Below are 20824 nucleotides of genomic sequence, written 5' to 3'. Positions count from 1 at the left end.
GCAGTACAGTGAATGCTGTTATTCTATACAAGATTACTGCCTCAGAAGGGTTTTCTGGTTTGATTAAATGAAAGCACTTTTTTATCCAGATATTTTGTTTGATTTGGACACTCTATGGTCCCACTTTATGAACTGCTTGAAAGCTTTCCTGAATTGCTTGTAGTTTTGTGAAATGGAAAATCATCACTTACTAGCAGGAACATCCACCATATTGCCAAAAACTGTATGTGTCATTAGTGCCACACATCTGTGTTCGTGGACAATTAAAGTGAGAACCTGAATGTCGTAAAGAATTTTGACATTTTGTAAAGATGTCTTTAAGCTGAATGACAATCTAAAATGCAACATATTGTAATAGCAATGTTGTTGTCGCTCATATTGTGTGCAATCACAAAACAAATTTTGCTCATGATGTACATTTAGCACAGCTGGGCTTCTTTGCCATTTTCAGAAAATGATTTTTTCATCTGTCTGAAAAGATATTAAACATCCCATAAGCATAAAATCCCTCTAAAACTGTGAGATCTTAAATTCTCTTTCCCCTCTCATTAATCTGCATTTATAGAGTTGCAGTTGTTAATTTACTGTCATTGAATTTTTTTAAATTCTTTTTTTAATTTATATACTATATTCATCCCTGAAGGGAAATTAGTCAGTTGCACTCTCTCTCTCTCTCTCTCTCTCTCTCTCTCTCTCTCTCTCTCTCTCTCTCTCTCTCTCTCTCTCTCTCTCTCTCTCTCTCTCTCTCTCTCTCTATATATATATATATATATATATATATATATATATATATATATATATATATATATATATATATATATATATATATATATATATATATATATATATATATATATATATATATATATATATATATATATATATATGTGTGTGTGTGTATATATGTGTATATATATTCATATATATATATATATATTTTATACAGGCCTGTGACACACGGAATTAGGGGGCCTGTAGGCATGCAGTGTGGGGGAGACAGGTTGGCGGGCAGCTCCTTCATGCTGCGCCCTAATGAGCAACTTGTAAAGGGGACGGCACCTTGCTCAAGGGCGTCTTGGCAGTGCTCTGGAGGTGAGCTGACACCTCCCACTGTCAGCCCACACTCCAAGGTGGCTAGGTGGGCGGGAGTAGGAATCGAACCGCCATTCTTGGGAACACAGGACGACCCGCTTTACCGCCCACTCTACTGCTGAGCCACTGCCGTACCTAATTTCAGGAGGGGAGGGGTTTGTTATGATATTTTACATTGAATGTCACTGAAAAGGTATGAAAGCACATTTTATATTGTCTATTTTGTGTAAATGTAAGGCATATTTTTCACTCTTATATTCCCTCTTTGGTTTTCATAGTGGGAAAAGGATTAGATTATTATGTTACTTAACTTATATAATGGAAAGGTCATCTTATGGACACACTCTTTGACTGGTGTTCGATGATAGTTTCATAAAACTTCATCAACAAAATCTCAGACCATTTCCAGCGTCCACCCCTGATGTAGAGTATTAATCAGAGTGTAGGTGTTGTCTAATATCTTGATCCAGATCCATTGACTTGCCCATTTGGCAACATGCAATAGGGTGTCAATGGCTTTGCTTTAACTTCACCTGTCCTTAAAGAATCTGGAAGTAGACTTCTACAGCCAACTCCCGCTCTTTAGCTTTAGCTTTTCAGGTCTTCTCCTTACCAAGGTTAGAGTTTTGGGGAGTTATACTGTATTTAGGTTGTATAATGGCTGGTTTGGAATATTTTTATGTCCTACAACTCTGCACAAAACAACTGTATCTTCTAAGCACTGTCCCATTGAAATCATAACCAGAGCGAACAGGATGGATGTTTTCTTTAAGGGTTTTAGTTCTTTACCTCAGGGATAACTTTGTTTAGCTGTCCTGGGAAGCAGCATACAAGACTCTCCTTAGTCTTGAGAGGCTGCAACATTTCATAACTGACACATTGTAGCCTATAGTGTACACTTATTGCCACCTTAACAATTTACTGCAAACCTCTTCCTCTATTCTGGGAAAAATGATAGTCAATGCTCAATCTCTTTTCCATGCTCAACAATTCATACATTAAGCACTTCAGTATTTCAGAGCAAGCAGTACACCACTGTCAACAAATGTTAACTTATAGCTTATTCTACCAATAATTTTTTCAATGTGCTTCAGCTGCTGTCAAATCTAGAACTGTGGTATAATCATTTTTGAATGATTGTCAGAGATCTGTGATGGGTTGTGATATTTCTTGGCAAACTGCTCGTTTTAGATAAAAATACAAGTGAAAAAGCTACAATGTCAATCCCTGATCCTATATCGGAAGACATCAAGTGGGTTTTCTTTGTTTGTTTTTTTGTTGTTAGAGTCTGAAGAAGTTGTTTTCTGCGTTCTGATTCACACAAAAATATTTATCTTATGAGGACTGTCCTTTTCATATATAACAAGGAAATTATATAGTACTTGGTATTAAACTCTGATAAATAATGTTAGGGATGGATGTTCACAACCTGTAATAAATTAATAAATTGCAGTCTGCTCTCTTTGACTTTGTCTCCAAAAATTTACCTGGATTATTACATTGAGGAACTCATTTCTGATCCTATCAAACCAGGTCACTCCTAAAGAGAACCTCAATATCTTCATTTCCAGCACCTCCAGATCAGCTTCCTGTCTTCTTTCAGTGGTACTGTCTTTAATCCATACATCATGGCTGTCCTCACCATGCTCTTGTAAACATTGCCTTTCATTTTAGGAGACTTTTTTGTCACATAAGACACCTGACACTTTCCTTTACCTGTTCCAGCCTGGTTCAATCTGTTTCTTCACCTCCTTTTTTACACTCAATATGCTCTGGACTGTTTATCCCAAATATTGAAAGTCCCCCACCTTTGCTAATTCTTCTCATCTAGCCTTCTCCACTTCTCTCAATGTCATCTGCGAACATCATGGTCCATGGGGATTCCAGCCTAACTTCAGGAAGAGGCTCAGAGCTGATCACTGATCAGTCCCGCCTCTACTTTTAACTCATCTGTCACACCCGAAGCACAACTCACCTTTGTTCTGCTGCCCTCGTACATGTCCTGTAGTATTCTAACGTACTTTTCTGCCACTCTTGACTTCCTCAGGCAATACCACAGTTCCTCTCTGGGTACCCTGTCATAGGCTTTCATAGATCTACAAAGACACAGTGTAGCTCCTTATGACCTTCTCTGTACTTCTCCATCAACATCCTCGAGGCAAATAATGCACCTGTGTTGAGTTCAAACTAAAATGAATAAAATACAAAACAGCAGCTTGTATGTGATGGTTTTTCTTCAATGCACTAATAACGGTGGACACATCTATTCTGTGGCATTAACTGGCATGCTTCATGTCTTTGTTGGCTTTCTCCTCCTCCATTTTGTTCAGCCTCAGACAATTCCTCTTTTTCATACTTTGTCTTCCTCAAGCTTTCCTCCTCTTCCGTCCTCTTTTTGTCATTAACGCACCGTCGTCAAAGATTCACTTTCTGCCCAGGACTGCTGGCTCAGTTGTGCCAAGGCATTCTTTGATGTGAGCAGTTCTTTATGGAGGTATTATATTTGATTGATGTGGATACGTTTCAATGTAGGCTCTCTTCGCAGATATTTATTTGTGAGTCAATGATGCACACTCAGGGGCTCTGTTGCTGCTAAAAAACCCTTAGCCACTGCATCCCTGTTGATTCCTGCTTTATGCCGCAGCCAGAAACTCTTACATTTGCACTTTTTCCTTTCCAAACTCCATTTGCTCATGTTTTAATCATTTTCTAACCGCTCATGATTCTCATTCGTGAAATTTCACCAAAATAAACATAATCACACAGCCATCAGCTTGAGGCATAATTTTTTTTTTAATGGCTTTGTTGATTTGAGAGGGTCATGACACAAAGACCCCATTACTGCCCACAAAATCATGAACACAACTTTTTGACCTACAGCACATTTTTTTAGTTGCTGAACTATTTAGTCCATGCTCAAAATGTTTTAGCTTTCTCCAAAAAATGTTTTTGTTTCAGCAGTGGACAATAATATCTGCAATTTAATGGAGAGGAATTCTGTGACATCATTTCTGATGTTGGCATGGCAGGCAGTGTATCATCACAGTTTGAGCACTGAACCTGAGATACTTTACATACATACTAATACACTAAAACATAAAAATCTATCAAGTGGACTTGATGAGAACAAGCTGTTTAATGAGCATCTTCTTGACTGATGGGCATTTGAACAAATCATGCTCGATAAGGTTGTTAAAATCACAGTTTAATATTGATAAACTGATATCATCATAGCATATCTTTGCAAAGCTCTGTGAAATTAATGGAATTTAATAGGAGCACTGTAAGATATAACATCTTGTTCCCTTTAAATGCACCAAAGCTATAGTGTCCAAATGCAAAAACAAGCAGTTCATCTGAGATGCAGGGCGAGACTGCTCTGACCTTGGTGGACTACATTACATGCTGATACACACATTTGGATGCACATACATTCTCTCACACGAGCAAAACCATACACTCTGTCTCCATCTCTATCTGTCTCATCAACATTCACCCAAACACACAAGCACTTCTAAACACACGCAGTCACCTCCCCTCATCCGTCTAAATTACAACTAATAAGCAGGTGAATTGTCTTTGGAGGTTGAGCCATTACCATTGACCTTGGCTAACTCTGGTTTTCAGTGGGACTATACTCTAGCAGTATGTGCAGCCACATTTTTATGATCACATCAACACAAGAAGCACAGAGATGTGCTTGGGCTGTTGTGGATGAGTACAGAGAGCTACTGATGAATTTGTTCTTGTTCTTAGCTTGCTATTACTGATTCAGTATCATACAGTATACTGAATCAATAAGCTCATGGACTCCTGGCGATTCTGTCAGTAATTCTGTAATATTAAATAATTTATGTATGCATTGTCAAATGATTGACGCTAACTTCATATTTAATGTCTGTACTTGATTTTTTTTTCAAAGGCTGTTTTCTTTTTGTACAAAATAGAATGTAAATAATATGCTAGAATTTAAAGGTGCTTGGTACATAAACATGCATTTTGATTAATTTAGTCTCATTTTCAGGCTATAAGTCATTGCTTTTGGGTAACTTGGCTAATGTCACCCATGTGTTTTGTGACAACATTTTGTCATAGACTTATTTTTCATGTCATATATTAATTAGCTGCCCTAATTAAGTTGCACGCATCATTGGTTGTGAAAAACACTTTTCGGTAGCAAGCAGTTTAAATGAACCAGTGAGCTGAAAGATTTAACAACACTCCACAGAGCTAAGGAGAACTACAATGTGCTGGGGAGAGATTTCCCTGTCAGTTTATCAGTGACTCCTTCCACATACAGTACATGTAGCCACAATTGCCATTGTTTATATAGATTTTCAGTTATTCGGAGATTGAGTTAAAAGCAACTGGACTTCTTTTTTGGGTTTAAAGATGTTTTTCACCTTCGATTCAACATGCTTCATCAGTTCTGAATGAGTTGTTGTCAATGGATAAAACCTCTTGCATGAAAGGCTAAAACATTTATGCCATGATCATCTAAATTTATTTTAAAGTTACTTCGCTTGTTACTTGAAACAATTTGCAGACTAATTTAAGCTTCAAAGCATGGTGACCCTGAGAGTGTTCAAGCCATTAGTGAAATCCAGTAAAACCTGTCTGTCAATGTGTACATTTTCTCTGACTTTGTCATCTTTGTTTTTATTTTATGTGATATTATGTGAAAACATATTGTTGCTGGTCCTCTTGTCTGGGTCTCCCCTGTGAAAAAGATTATACACTGTTAAATAGTAAAACCAATGAACCATTTTAGTGGTATTACATCAACATTCCTTAAATATCATTAAAAGTGAATACATACTGCACATTTGGATACACTTTACATAATGTACATATACAGTAATACTGTCCCTCTAAAATAAAATAAAATAAAAAAAAATAAAAACTTCCGAAACAGTACCCTTCAAGTGAAATTCGGTGCAGTTATTTACTGTAATTTCACAAATGTTTTCACATTGAACAGATTTTGCATACTACAGTACATTAATCACATGACAAGATAAACCATCAGGCATTGAGAGTGGAGAGAGTGGATAAAATGTAGGCAGTGATGAATGAGAGCAAAACGGAATCCGAGATAAAAGAAGACACCAGTTGAATATATGTGTGAACTTTGTGCCTGGTGGAGAGTTAAAAGATTAAAGAGATCTCACTTGTCTGAGCTCCTCTGGCAGGTGTTCAGAAGTTTGACTTTTACAACAAAGGTCCAGCTACAAGCAAAGTCATTGGAACAGCTGTTGCTCTGGTTCATGCGGGATAAAAGGTCTGAAATGTAGCTTGTGGCAAATGTTGTTGTGTCTCACAATTTATCCTTTCCGTAAAAGACACATGCAGGTCACTGGCATAAGGGCTTCAAGGGGTGGACAAACAACACAAATAGAATTATTTGTCAGTAGAGTTGCAGGTAACTGCTAGAGTATAAGAGTATAACTTTAATTATCCCTTAAGGAGTTTGCATCAGGGAAATTAATTGCTTAATTATTATTATTATTATTAATTAATTGCTTAATTAATTATTGCTTAAAAATCTGCTGTCCTGGAACAGACAGTAGATTTTTCACCAGTGGAAATTAATGTCAAATAAATATCTGTGTTAAAAGGGATAAATGCAATGAGGATACCTGTTCTCACCTCAATTGTCCCTGCTGATGTCAGAGTTGCATTTGAAACCAAAGGTTTCTGGTCATGGCTGAGCAAGATGAGGCTGAGGTAGGAGGGCTCTGTTCTGTTGAAGGATAGACTAGCCAAGAATTATATCTGCAGTGGTACCTCTACTTACGAAATAAATTGGTTCTGGAAGAAATTTTGTAAGTAGAACATTTCGCAAGTAGAGATTCGTTTTCCATGCAAATGCCCTTATCCGTTCCAAGCCCCCCAAAATTCAGACATAAAAGTTTTATAAGCATAAAAATGCATCAAAACATGTAACAAATACATGTTACAATTAGATTATTACACAATAAATGAGAGTTGTGCATAATGTAAAAAGAAAAGAATAGAGTAAAGAATAAAATGATGGTCATTTACCTTTTAACAGCTGTCCTCATTGTTTTTTAACCTCTTTGGTTAATGTGATCTTGCCTCACCATGCCAAATAACAGAGTGAATTCCAGTCCTCCTTTTGAACTTCTCCAACCACCCACGCAATGCCTTAAACTCCTTAAACTTCCTTTTTGTTCTAATAATGTGGCAATTATAGATGCATTACGGCCAAATTCTTTGGTGAGATCAACCAAACACATCCCTTTTTCATGCTTCTCTATTATCTCTTGCTTTGTTTGTATGGACGAGAAAACTCTTTTCTTTGTTTTTTCTTTTTCTCTTTTCTCCATCACTTTCTTGGGGTCTATAGCGAATACTCAAAAAGTTAATATATATGCGTAAAACTATCAGAACACGTCATGGCTCGAAGGCCGAATGACGAGGAAAGCTGCAGAGACACCTATCTAGCTACACACAAAGGTCCCTCTTAGCCAATGAGATGCCAGGATGCTAGGTAATAGCCAATGGCAGAGCAGCGATAAGGATGTGGGAGCTGCGAGTATCAGCCCATACTGTATTTTTTATCTTTCGTAACTCGAAAGTTCTTTCGTAACTACAGGCAATATTTTCCTGTTGAGGCGTTAAGTAGAAAATTTTGTATGTAGAGACATTCGTAAGTAGAGGTACCACTGTATTATGATTAACTGTTAGTCTATACATGACAACACATTGCATGCATGCGTGTATGTACATTTTTTTCATGCCACTATATACAAGAAAAATATAGTATATACAAATAAAGGGTGTAGTTTTTATAGTGGTTTTAATTTGCAGACAGGATCAAATTACAAAACTGAGTTACAAAAGCTAGTTATAAAAGTCGTTACTAATATGAATATTAACAATATAAGTCAAACACTGTTCATTACCAAAAACATTCACTGGAAATTCTGTTCTATCATATTAATCTTATCAGGCAGAGCAGATAAAAATGAAATAAAATGGAAACTGATGGACTATAACTGAAAGACTTATGGCCTGATAAATTGCATATCACGTTTAACACTCACATGTTAAAACCAACACTCTCACATACCGTATTAGACTTTTTTAATAAATGAACTATTTGTTCAATTCCAACTGCTTCAATGAGCCTGAAATCCTCCACGCAAATTGTTGTAACACACAGAATCAAATAAAGACGAATGTCACTTTTATTGGCTGTGAAAAGGTGCCACAGTTGACACAATACCTTTTTAATTCGCAACTACAAATGGCAAATTTTTGTCAAAATGTGTTATTTTTAAGGGTGTCTTTTATTAATAATAATGGATTTGATTTATATAGGGCTTTTCTAGGCACTTAAAGACACTTTACAGTGGATCCATTATTCATTCACTCCTCATTCACACATGGTGATGGTAAACTACATGTGTAGCCACAGCTGCCCTGGGGCAGACTGACGGAAACGTGCCAGCCAATCCGCGCCAACAACCTTTCCAACCACCACCGGAATAATTACACACATTCACACACCAGTGAGTACCTCACTGGAGGTAAGAAGGGTAAAGTGTCTTGCCCAAGGACACAACCACAAATGACTAGAAGAGCGGGAGCGGTAATCAAACGGACGATCCTACGATCATTAGACGACCTCCTCTACCACTGAGCCATAGCCACCCCAATTGATTTGTTCCATTTTATTTTTGCTTTAGAGTTTGGACAGTGTAACTAGAAGCAAATTTGGATAGGTGTACTTTAACGGTTTGGTAATTACAGAGCACATTTTTGTGTAAGTTTCTCAGGGTGTGAAAGGCAAACACTGCTGTTAGAAGAGGTACAACAGGTAAACCACCTGAAAGTGAAAGTGTGGCGTCTAATAATCAATACCCTTCTTTTTTCAATCTCTTATTTAAGATTTCTCTTCCCTTCCTCTCTTCTCAGAGTGAGAACATTCCCCAAGGATTCAGCCTTACTGGGCAGGGACACAGTCCGAGCCCTGATGTACTACGCCTTGAAGGTCTGGAGTGACATTGCACCACTTAACTTCCATGAGGTAGCAGGAAATGATGCAGACATTCAAATTGACTTCACAAAGGCGGATCACAATGATGGATATCCCTTTGATGGGCCGGGAGGCACTGTGGCACACGCATTCTTCCCAGGAGAGAGGTTCACAGCTGGGGATACACATTTTGATGATGAAGAAGCCTGGACCTTTAGATCTCCAGGTGAGGATCTTTGCTTTTGAGTGTCAACACTCTGGTGAATTTTCTCTCATTATATTAAAAAGAAGAAGACAATGGATAAACCAGAAGTTAAAAAAAATAGTAGAAGATAGAGGGATAATGAGGGAAAATGATGGCGTGATATTCTGAAAAAGATATCCCAAAACTTTTCAGACACCAAGAGTGCTAATAAAATAAAAACTAAAATAAGGACTTCGAACCAGTATCTAAAAAGACTTGTATTAGACTTTAATGCTTACCAAGACATCTGTATCCGAAACTAGAACACATCATGTATTTTGGAACTGAGCTGTGTCTACCCTTTGTAAATTTACAGATTCTACATTTAATATTAATTATGTTAGAGCTATGTAATATGCAGAAACTTCAGATACAAGGCTGAGGAAAAAGTAACACAAGGGTGATTGCTACCATAAACTAATTAGTAGTCATAAAAAGATGCATCCTTTAATTCCCTCTAACTGCCATGAGCAAATAAACTCATGTTCCATTAATTCATGTTAGTAGCAATTAACATAAGCCATTCAATTTCCTGTTGACTTGCATTGATCCCACTTGATTCTAACGACTTCATAGGATTTCAGTGTTCGAAATTTCTAAGTAAAAAGCAAAAAAAAAATAAAAATTAGAGGGATTAAAGGATTTATATACTGTACTCCAACAAATTGTTTGATTTATGGCAATGAGAAGCTGAGAAAATAAGTCTTAACCAGACTCAGAACAAAAACAGTAGTCTCTTGTGTAAAATATACGACTCTGTTTTTATACTGTGGGTCAATAAAGTAAATTTAATCACTTTAAGTTATGCATGTTATGGGTCTTTCCATTGTGTTATAGGCCTTCACTATATTCCTTTGTCTAGATCACCCTGCTAAAAAATATTAGACTGTTTATTTGCAGCTACTAGTTAACTGCAAAACTAAGATTTTACACAAAACTCACAAGAAATTTGTTAGCTTGAAGTAAAAGAACTACAATAAAAACGACCATCCCTACTTACTTTAAAGCATGCATTTTCAAAATAATATTTTACAAGGAGCAAAATGCAGCTGCTTTCACTTGAAAAAAAGAAAATTTCACTTTGCAATCCATTTATTAGAAACAGAATAGATGAGTCCACTCTCGTGTCTGCAAAGAAAACTATTGTGAAGATGCAAAGTCTGCATTTTATGAGTTTAACAAATACATTTTGGATTTCTTTTCTCTGGAAGAGCTAGACATGCTGTGTAGCCCTGTTCCCAGTTTTTTTGCTAAGTTAAGTTAGTTGCTAATGTCTTGCTTAAAAATAGGTATGCAGACATGTTAGAGGTATAATTGTTTAGGTCGGACTTTTAAGATTTCCTATTCAAATTATTGAAAATGAGTGAATGAATGAAGAATCAAAATAATAAGCCATGAAGATCAAGCTCTTAATACGTCAGTTACCATATTAATAAATAAGCGAATGTGTGCGCACACCACGATGATCATTTCATGTTGGACATACTCCCAAAATGTTGGACATGTTGGACATACTCCCAAATTACCATGAAAACCACATGCTGAAACAGACTCCCTGGGAGTCACAGTCCCCAAAGATGCTTGCTTGCAATGTGAAGCTTAAGACCAAGGTGCAGATGACTCTGACTAGACCAGCTGGTGAGTCTATGATGTAACCGGGACATGTGTTCATTTTTATTGTTTGCTTTTGCCCTGTTAAAATCATAAGCCATATGTTACTCCAGCTCAGTCTGCTCCAGTTAATCCTCACAGAAGGCTACAGCAGTGGCAATTTTTGTACAATGGTTTAGTAGTTTATGAAGTCACCTCCATCAGTGGGGGATTTGCTTCAAAAGAGCTGGGCAGTCAAAGATGGAGGACTCAAAATGTAGTTGTTTTCTGTAGTAATCAGAGAAAATCAGTGAATATGCTTACAGGCGCCGCGGATGGCCGCCTCGGTGTTTCGGTGCTACACCGTGTCAAGTCCCTCATGTGGTAAACTTTACTGTCCCTGGCAATAAACTATTTTCTGATTCTGATTCCGGTATACCCTGGTTGACGTCGTTTTGAGTTAAGTTGTTCTCAATTACTGTATACACAGAAAAATAAAAATCATGTCATATAATTTTACTTGACTTTACATCTGTCACAAATATTGGAATCATAAAATTACTTGAAAAGCCATTGAAAGCACATATTATGTTACTGTACGATGTAAGTATAAAAACATAGCATTTTAAAATACGTACAAGTACATATAGGTCTGATGTATACCAGAGTCACTCGTGATTCCTGTGATTGTTTTGAATCCACATTACTTGAGCAAAGTAAGCTTTTGCTCCTTATAATTTAATCCTTGAGGAGAAGAAGAAGAAAAAATTACAAAAAACTCAACCAGTTTTTTAACTTTGTTTAACAACAGCCACAGTCAGCTGTTGATGTTGACGATCCACAGCTAACTACATCAGCGATGTAAACTACCAAATTCAATGTATGTATTAATAAATTCAAAATGATTTTTTTTTTACTCTTGCAAATTAATAAAAATACTTCTTGTATTTGTTTTAGAACCTTAAAAACCTTTTATTTTATCATTCATTCATAAATAAAGCACCCACAGTGAATGGTAAACATTGCCAAACTGTATTCATGAATTTAGATTTTTTCTCTCTACTATGTTAAAAAATAAAACTCATTTTTTGTAAGCTTAAAATAGATTTGTATTAACCATATACTGTATTATTGAAAATGTTCAATGCAGGTTATTTTCAGTTTAGCCTGGAGACAATTTAATTCGACATACATTGTTTTCAGACTTACGTCATGCCTTCTGGAACCAATTAACAATGTAGGGTGAGGTATACATGTACTAAATCTTTATTAAAACTGATGATTGACAGCCACCATAGGGTTAAAAACAGAGCTTAGACTGTTGACTAGAGTGTAAAGATTTTTTTGTTTTTTAACTTTGGTTGATATTTTCTTCTTTCACTCACGGAAATGATGGAAATTTTATATCAAATAAAACAAACATTACATTTTCAGTTGTAGGTCAGGAACCTGCCTATTTCTTTTTGACAGCATTCTGAGGAGACACGAAATTTTAATATGACATACCTCTGCCTTCGGTTTTGTAGCGTTCCTTCAGAACAGATATTGATAGTTTAATAAAGCTGATGCTATTTGTATGCTACATAGACAATATAGTGCCTTTACATTCTGTCTCATGCTGTTACTTTAAGACTGTCTATTGAAATGCCTTTAGAAAATTGGGATTTACCTCTAGGCCAAGGTCCCTGATAATTACAGAATTTCAAATCTTATCTTTCTTTCACTGGCAGGATAGCTACAAAATTAAATGTGTAACTCTGAAGGAATGTGGTATTCAAATTCAGCTTCATATTTAGGTTAGTTCACAGCACTAAGAAATAAAATATCGCCTTTGCAAATGTTTTATGAGAAAGGAAATTCATTCGGTTACTATATTAAACAGCAAGGATTGGGTGAGAAACATTCATCATACACATACATTTTGTTTGTGATAAGAGATCACCACAGGGACCCTTTTATGTTATACATTAAAATAAATCCTTTAGCACATTAAAGCTGAAAGCGTATTTTAGAGTGATCATTTTAGTGAATTTACTTTTATAAATACCTTTCCGTGGGTAATATTTGGCGGACAATAAATTATATACTGTAGAACCTGAAAATCTTTTTATTTGAAAAGTGTTATTTCCTTATGTTAGAGTCTGAATAAACAACTTCTTGCATCCTGTCTGTCCATAGTGTTTACCCATTGATTGTGTTCTGCCATCACCTGTCTGCATGTTGATTTGCGACCATGTTTCACAAATTTCTCATATGACTCACTCATATTTCTTTGTGAATCAGCATTCAGTACTTTAAAGGATAAGCACTAAATGTTACGCTAATGCTGACTTTGATTTGCATAATTTATTTTTTATATAAACAGAGCCTGATCATTCATTGGCATCAGGAATATAATTATCTGATTATAATCTGTATTTTCAGGTTACAAACCAACATGTCATGTCTCATGTCTGCCCTAATTTAAAGCAGACAATTTTAGAAAAGGTCAGGAAGTTTGAGCCAACCTGTAGATTAGGTGGGGACACTGCTTCAACTTGCCTGGTTTTTATCCAGGGAACACTAAGGAAGTCCGTCCTCGATAACCTGAGGGGTCTGGCTACAAGGACCATTCAGTGCTTTCTAGACAAGTAATAGGATTTTAAAAATCTATCCTTTGAAGCACTGGAAGCCAGCGCGGTGTAATGTGCTTAACTTTCTAGCTGTTAGTAAGGACTGGTGAGGGAGATAGAGAAGGATGCAGAGATGTACAGACAGACTGCAGACCAGGCAGAGGTGGACGCCTGCTTCAAACATATTAGAAACAGTAATTGTATGTTCTCCATATATCCTGAGAAGCTATTGATTTTAAACTGGCAATGAAAAGGATAGCCCTTGTCTAGTTCCTGCATCTTTCTATATTATTAAACTTTTAACTTCCTGTTTCAGGCTATTTTGAAGGATTCTGAATACATCATATTAATTCCAAGGGAAATTCACACCTTAATGTATTTACTCTGCAAGAAATTTGATTATCTGTACAATATCTTATTAAAACCATTTCATTAGTTTGATACATGCTACTGCTCATGCCATCTACAATGATTGCTTTTTTCCCCCCTCTTCCCACTCCTGGTATTTTTGATGCAACTCTTAACTCAATGTGTCTAATTTTTTTCACCCAAATTTCTCAGCTCTGACTTTCTCGGCAGGCATCCAAGTTGCTTTGTTTTTCTCCTCTGATGGACTATGAATACAATGACACGGCATCTACTTTGTTCTGAATCCCTGTTCTCTCGCCCTCAATCCCTCCTTCTATCCACCATTCCTCTCTGCATCATGTGCACCTGTAGATTAGAGTTGGCATTCGGCTTCTGAAGATCCCACGTGTTGTGAGCACAGGTGATATCACCAATTGTCCTTTGTCTTTTGGCAGACCACAGCGCTAAGATGTTCTGAGATCGAAGCCAGCATAAGGTTAACTGAACACAAACTTCAGCCTCGCCACAGAGGAACTCTAAGCTAGCTTTGCTTGACATGCTAAGCACTCTCATTTTTGCAAATCCAAACCCCAGCTTTTGTCTTGCTTAGCAGAACCAGACAAGGAGTTTTGGAGGCTTTGCCTTTTCCTTTTTATTTGAACATCGGGGGAAATGTGCTTTAATAGCCAGCAGCCTCTTTAGGTGTCTTTCTGCACTCAGGTTTTGATTGGCAGCCCAGGGGCTCAAGCAGTATTACCATAGTTATCTCACTACACCACATGCCTAACAGCACTCACAGCCACCAGAGCTGTCTGTCATGCCTCTTAACTCACAAACTATAAAGTTCACTTATAAAAGGGATAAACATATAAACAGGATTTTTGTTGGTTCTATTAACACCAACTAAGAGTGGCAAGGTGATCTGTCTTAAACCTTCAAAACCAGCAGTTAATCCTTTAAAGGTAGTACCACTGTCTCACATTTTATTAATAATCTCTCATTACGACACATTTAAAAATGTTTTTGCCCACTTTTCATACCTAGAAAGCAAAGAAAGAATACTTTTATGTAAGGATTTAAGTCTGTACTTTCCTTTTCTAAAGTAATTTCCTACTCTGCTGGACAGGAAATAAAGTGAATGACATATTTGCTGCCTTCAGTTGCTCTGTCTTTGATTGAGCTGACTGTTCAACAAAATTTGGAGGGGTGACACGTGTACATTCACATACGGTTGAAAAGGAAAACACACAATGAACTACATTTTTCCTGAGAGACACCTCATCACCAACAAGGAGATCTGACCCAAGTTTAAAACCATATTATTTTATCATTGATTTCCAGTATGTCAGGAGTCTATATATCTTATCTAAAATGTATAAAAATGTGAAAATTGCATTTGATATTTCTCATTCAGACTCTCACGGGATGGATCTCTTTGCGGTCGCAGTCCATGAATTTGGTCACGCCATTGGTCTGGTCCACACCTCAGCCATGGAGTCCATCATGAGACCGTACTACCAGGGTCCCGTAGGAGACCCTCTGAAATATGACCTACCCTATGAAGACAAGGTCCGCGTCTGGCAGCTCTATGGTATGGAAGAGCGTCGCTCTACTGTGTGTGTGTGTGTGTATGTGTGTGTGTGTATGTGTGTGTGAGTGGAGAGAGAGCAAGAGAGAGAGACAACGAGGAGTTGATGATGTCTTTCGAAAAAGCACAATGAATAATGCGAACATGGACTTAATTGGACCAGATTACGGCATATGACCTAATCACACCATTTACTGATAGAGACAGCTGCAATATGCCGGGAAGAGACAAATGATCTTGATGATGTGAATGAAGTGCAGGAAATTTGCTGAAGGACAAGATTGTTAGGGAGGGTTTCAATTAATGACAGATTAAACATTACCTCAAGATTGTTCACAGAGCCCATGTTTATGTTGTAAAAGCTTGTTTTGTGTAAACAACACTTCAAAACTCAAATGAATCAGACAAGGAGGAGGCTATTAAAGGATGTGAAAAAAACAAAGCATTACCTCCATGAACTATTACAGTTAAAACTATACTGTTAAAACATTGTCCGTTGTGTGTCCATATGATCCTGAACATGTCCTCCATAGGTGTCAAAGACTCAGTGTCACACACAACTCGGCCAGGCAACCCCTCCCAGACAGCTGAGCCTCCTGTCTTGCTGGATCTTCCTGAGAACAGATCCACTCTCCTGTGAGTAGCGCTTCTGTTGTCATTTTAGTACAATGCTAAAAGTACTTGAGTATCGTGCCTTCAAACTCAAGAAATAATTCACTTGAGGTCCTTCTTCCACATTCTGTTATTTTTTTCCTTTCCTGGCTTCATGAGCACTCATGCTTCGGTCTTTTCCAAGTTCCCTCAGGCGCCTATTTTCTCCACCATAATAAAGATGGTAGAATAGAGGTTATAATAAATGTCTTCTTAATACGAAGACAAAAAGGCAGTTAAAAGTTTTTTTAAAATCTCCAAAATAGTCCTGCATGTGGAATCTGATAGGACAAGATTCTCAAACTTATTCACCTTCAGTCCCCAGTTGAACTAGAGCATTCATTATTATATAATTCTTATTACTATATCCTTATTGTTTCATACAAGGGGACAAATATACAACATTGTTTTTAGGTTAATACGTCTTTCTTTGCGTGAGCTAGATTAACAATTTTAAGGATTTCATGTTTTTTATTTATTATGTATGTATTTATTTGTTTAACCTGTTATATTTTTATCAGTCATTTTCTTTCAAACAATGCAAATGCATAAATATCAATTAATGTGTGTTTTTCTATTTTAGTCTTTTTTAGCTGTGTTTTTTTAACATTATCTAAACATTTTGTCTCCGCTGTTTTCTTCAGTAGTTTTTTTCTCTTGACAAAACAAGTGTTCAGCAGCACTTTAATATCGATATATTATTTTAATCAAATCATAGTTTTTCAATTAAATAATTGAGCAACTCTACAGTCCCTCCATATCTGCAGACACAAGTAGTAATCCCTCTGAGGAATCAACACTCTAGGAAAACCAAATAATAGACTGACTGAAGCATTGCACACATTAAGGTCAGTGGATCTTGAGCTTGCTGTGTGCTCAGCATGACTGTACTCAGTGTCACAGCATTGTGCAAATGGAAAAGCTGATATATCACCACAATAAGTAATTTTCATCTTCTATGATCACCACAAATTTTAGGACCATCTGGGCTTTTACTGATCATTTGGCTTTAGGGGGCTATTAAATAGAGTAATGATACGATTGTCTAAATCGTCAGAATTAGTGGATGGAGTACATGATTAGTAGATATCAACAAGTGGATTTTTTTTTCTTAGTTTAAAGAAAAATCACTCTAGAAATGGTTGATTTTCTAGAGACAACTAAAGTTTCTATAATCACTCTAGATTTTAGAAACTTTAATATTTTAATGAACTGAAGGTGGTTCATTTTAAAGCACCTTTGAAATGAACCACCTTCATTTCAAAGGCGGGTCCCTTTTGTACCACCTTTGAAATGAAGGTGGTACAAAAAGGAAGATGATGCAGTAATCAAAATCTTTGGATATTACATCATCTGAAGATTGAATGGAAAGAAGACAGCAAATATGCTACCCTTCAAAGAAATCCAGTGGAACTCAAATTGCTTCATAAAAAATACATTTCAAATTGACAATGTACATATGTTAATTACTGTTTATGATATTTAAAAAAATCATTTGGTCATATGATGTGGTTGTTTGCTTACATGTCAAAAATTATTAATTGCTAAGTGCCATTATCTTTTGTTTTGTATTTGTCTTAGTGGTGACATTTTTTCTAACACATTGCTACATTAGCGAGCTAATGTTCCAATCCACAAGACGGGCCAAGCCTGTCTCTTTTTCTCGAGGGGGCTGAGGTCCTTCATCATCTGCAATACCATGTTGATGATGTTTTACCGGTCTGTGGTGACCAGTGCTTTCCTTTATGCTGTGGTGTGCTGTGGCAGTGGTCTGAGGGCGGCAGACACTAACAGACCGAACAGACTGATCATCTGGGCTGTGGTGACATTGTTGGGGCATATTTAGACTCTGATGGTGATGTTGGAGAGGAGGACATTGACCGAGTTAAGGATCATTTTGGACAATGAGTACCACAGTCTATTAATGGGACACAGTCAATCCTAGATACACTACTGAGCACCACAAGAAATCTTTCCTGCCTGTGGCCATGGAACTATACAACTCTTCACTCTAACTGTCAGACAGTGAGGAGGAGGAATGGAAACAGACACTGAAAACTGTACATACCTGAATATACTTTTACGTTCTTCTATTTATTTTCCCCTTTAATACAATTTCTTTTTTTAAGTCTTTACTCTAAACATTTCTCTAATTCTGACATTTTCTGTGGTTCTTTATGGAGCAGTGCAACTGCAACAAAGAGCTTTTTCCCCCTTGGCACTCAAGAAAGTACCCTGATTCTGATAACTGCTCATGGACTAAACAAATTTCAGGGGTGCTGGTAGCTGCCTCATAAAACAGTGGCCTGGATGAAATATAAAGAGCATCACTTAAAGTAGAGATACAATGATGCATGAAAATTATTGTACTGTAATGCAAAAGATACATTTGATTTTCGTTTCACGGTGTATTTATTTGTATGCTTGTGTATGGCAGGGCAAGTAGAAACCATACCAATCTGTCATTGTACATACATACAGTAATTTTGAATTGTTAATTGTATATATATATATATATATATATATATATATATATATATATATATATATATATATATATATATATATATTATCAGGGCTGGCACTTTAACACATTAATTAGATTAATTAATTACGCTGCAAATTAATGCGCTACAAAAATTAACGCAATTAATCGCAAGTGGCAAATTTGGCCCATTGAGGGACAGTGGTGTTATGTCATTTCGTACTGGCGCCACTAGTCAGCGGCATGGTGACTGACAACAGAGATGGAAGCGACACAGGAGAGTGAGGCAAGCCCACTCGGACCTTGGGGCGGAAAGTTATAAAAAGAATGCAGACGGGACTATCAACAAAAACACAGTGATTCTGCGCTGCCAATCTGCACTGTAGACGCCTCCCTCAGTCTGCCCCAGGGCAGCTGTGGCTTCACACGTAGCTTACCATCACCAAGTATGAATGAGGAGTGAATGAATAATAAATCCGATCTAAAGCGTCTTTGAGTGTCCAGAAAAGTGCTGTATAAATCTAATCCATTATTATTATTATTATTATTATTATTATTATTATTATTATCATTATCATTATTATCATTATTAATATTATTATTATTATTTGGCCCTTTTGTAACACAGAAGCAGCTCCAGCCTAATGTATCATTTAAAGTGACAGCCCTAATATATATATATATATATATACATACATATATATATATATATATATATATATATATATACACAGTATATATATAATGTTAAATAACTCTGAATTTATTACTTATTCAAGTTACAAATGTTACAGTTGCACAGAAAAAATATGTTTGCTTTTTGCTCTTATTTTGTTGTAATGTAAATCCTTGTTCTTCTCAGGTCCTTGTCAGGTCACAAAACCCACATAACTCCATCAATCAAGGATCAAACTATCCAAGATAACTTACCTTTGTTCAAAAAATTTCTTCCAAAGTTCAAATGGGTTTAATGGGTCAAAGTACACTTTTGACCGATGTCAGTCAGTCATCTTCAGATTACCACCGTTATATCCGCCGCAGCGGGTCACGGGGAGCCGGAGCCTCGGTGGCATAGGGCGTGAGGCGGGGGACACTCCGAGCATGACGCCAGTGCACCACGGGAGCGGGATGAGTACATGTAGCTTACCAACTGTGGAGGGACTCAAAATCATTGTAGTCATGTTAGGCAGATTAGGTCACTTCCTGGCAAATCAGGTAATCATTTCAGGTTTAAAATCTGATGGAGGTAATCTATGTTTTTGATCCAGAAACTCCACAAAGATAACCTCCCAAGTGCACTGGTCCAACATCACCTTCCCAACGCATTTCCCTATACTGGATGTGGTTTCAACCATGCTCTGGATGCAATAAACAAAATAATAATATAAAGCCCATATAAGTATCCATGTCTTACAGATGGATAACTGATCATTTCTTTCTCAGATGTTTCCAAAAGTGACTACTTGAATAAAACGAAACAAAATAAATTTCTCCAGACAGAAAGGCCTTGTGAATGGTAGACCTCAACAACACATGTACATACATGCACCTATTCCAATTCTTTGAGTAGATGGATGCATTTGCCGTATTAATTTTTATGCAAATAATTTTAAATGGTTTGGGTCTTTTTTTCATTTCAGTGAGCAACAGTATGCAAAACAAATACGCCAATACTCTCAAACAGTCAATGTTGCTGGTTGTTGAACAAATATAGCGTATCTCAATTCATTTACCTTGATTTTCCTTTTAATCCTTCTTTTCTCCATCATCCTCCTTTCCCCTCTCAGGCTGGCGCGAGATGCCCCAGAGAGATGCACCAGCAATTTTGATGCTGTTGCCCAAATACGAGGGGAAGCATTCTTTTTCAAAGGTATTCAAGCTTCAAATGAGAAAGAAAATGAGAAAAAGATGGAGAGATGGACAGAAAGTGAAATTGAGAGAGAATAGAGAAGAGGGAAAAGAAGCTGGGTGGACAGGGAGAGAAGTGAAATAGTAAAGGGCAAGAGCTGAACACAGGACAGAGTAGCTCCCGGGATCAATAGAAAACCAAGTCAAGTGTGGTGACCCACGGCTCATACCACAAGATGACAGACCGGCACATATTCTTTACTCTAAACAAAATGGCCCCATAGTGCAGCCACTGCTTTGCTGTGGATTTTTTTTATACCTTGCAATGGATCTTTTTGACTTAATACATTTTCTAAGCAAG

General features: G+C 36.9%; 1 protein-coding gene across 1 annotated transcript in view; it reads left to right on the top strand.

Moving 5' to 3' along the window:
• mmp17a (matrix metallopeptidase 17a) overlaps positions 1 to 20824 on the top strand; it is a 78214-nt gene that overhangs the window by 48868 nt on the left and 8522 nt on the right. Inside the window, exons 4-7 of the mRNA XM_068335107.1 lie at positions 9037 to 9323; positions 15306 to 15482; positions 16013 to 16115; positions 20403 to 20485. Of these exons, the coding sequence (XP_068191208.1) occupies positions 9037 to 9323; positions 15306 to 15482; positions 16013 to 16115; positions 20403 to 20485 (650 nt within the window). The remainder of the gene's footprint in view (positions 1 to 9036; positions 9324 to 15305; positions 15483 to 16012; positions 16116 to 20402; positions 20486 to 20824) is intronic.

This window comes from Antennarius striatus, chromosome 15, assembly GCF_040054535.1.
Source record: "Antennarius striatus isolate MH-2024 chromosome 15, ASM4005453v1, whole genome shotgun sequence".
NCBI classification, from domain to species: domain Eukaryota; kingdom Metazoa; phylum Chordata; class Actinopteri; order Lophiiformes; family Antennariidae; genus Antennarius; species Antennarius striatus.
Note: the sequence above shows the minus strand (reverse complement) of the source record. Positions and strands in the feature narration are given on the sequence as shown.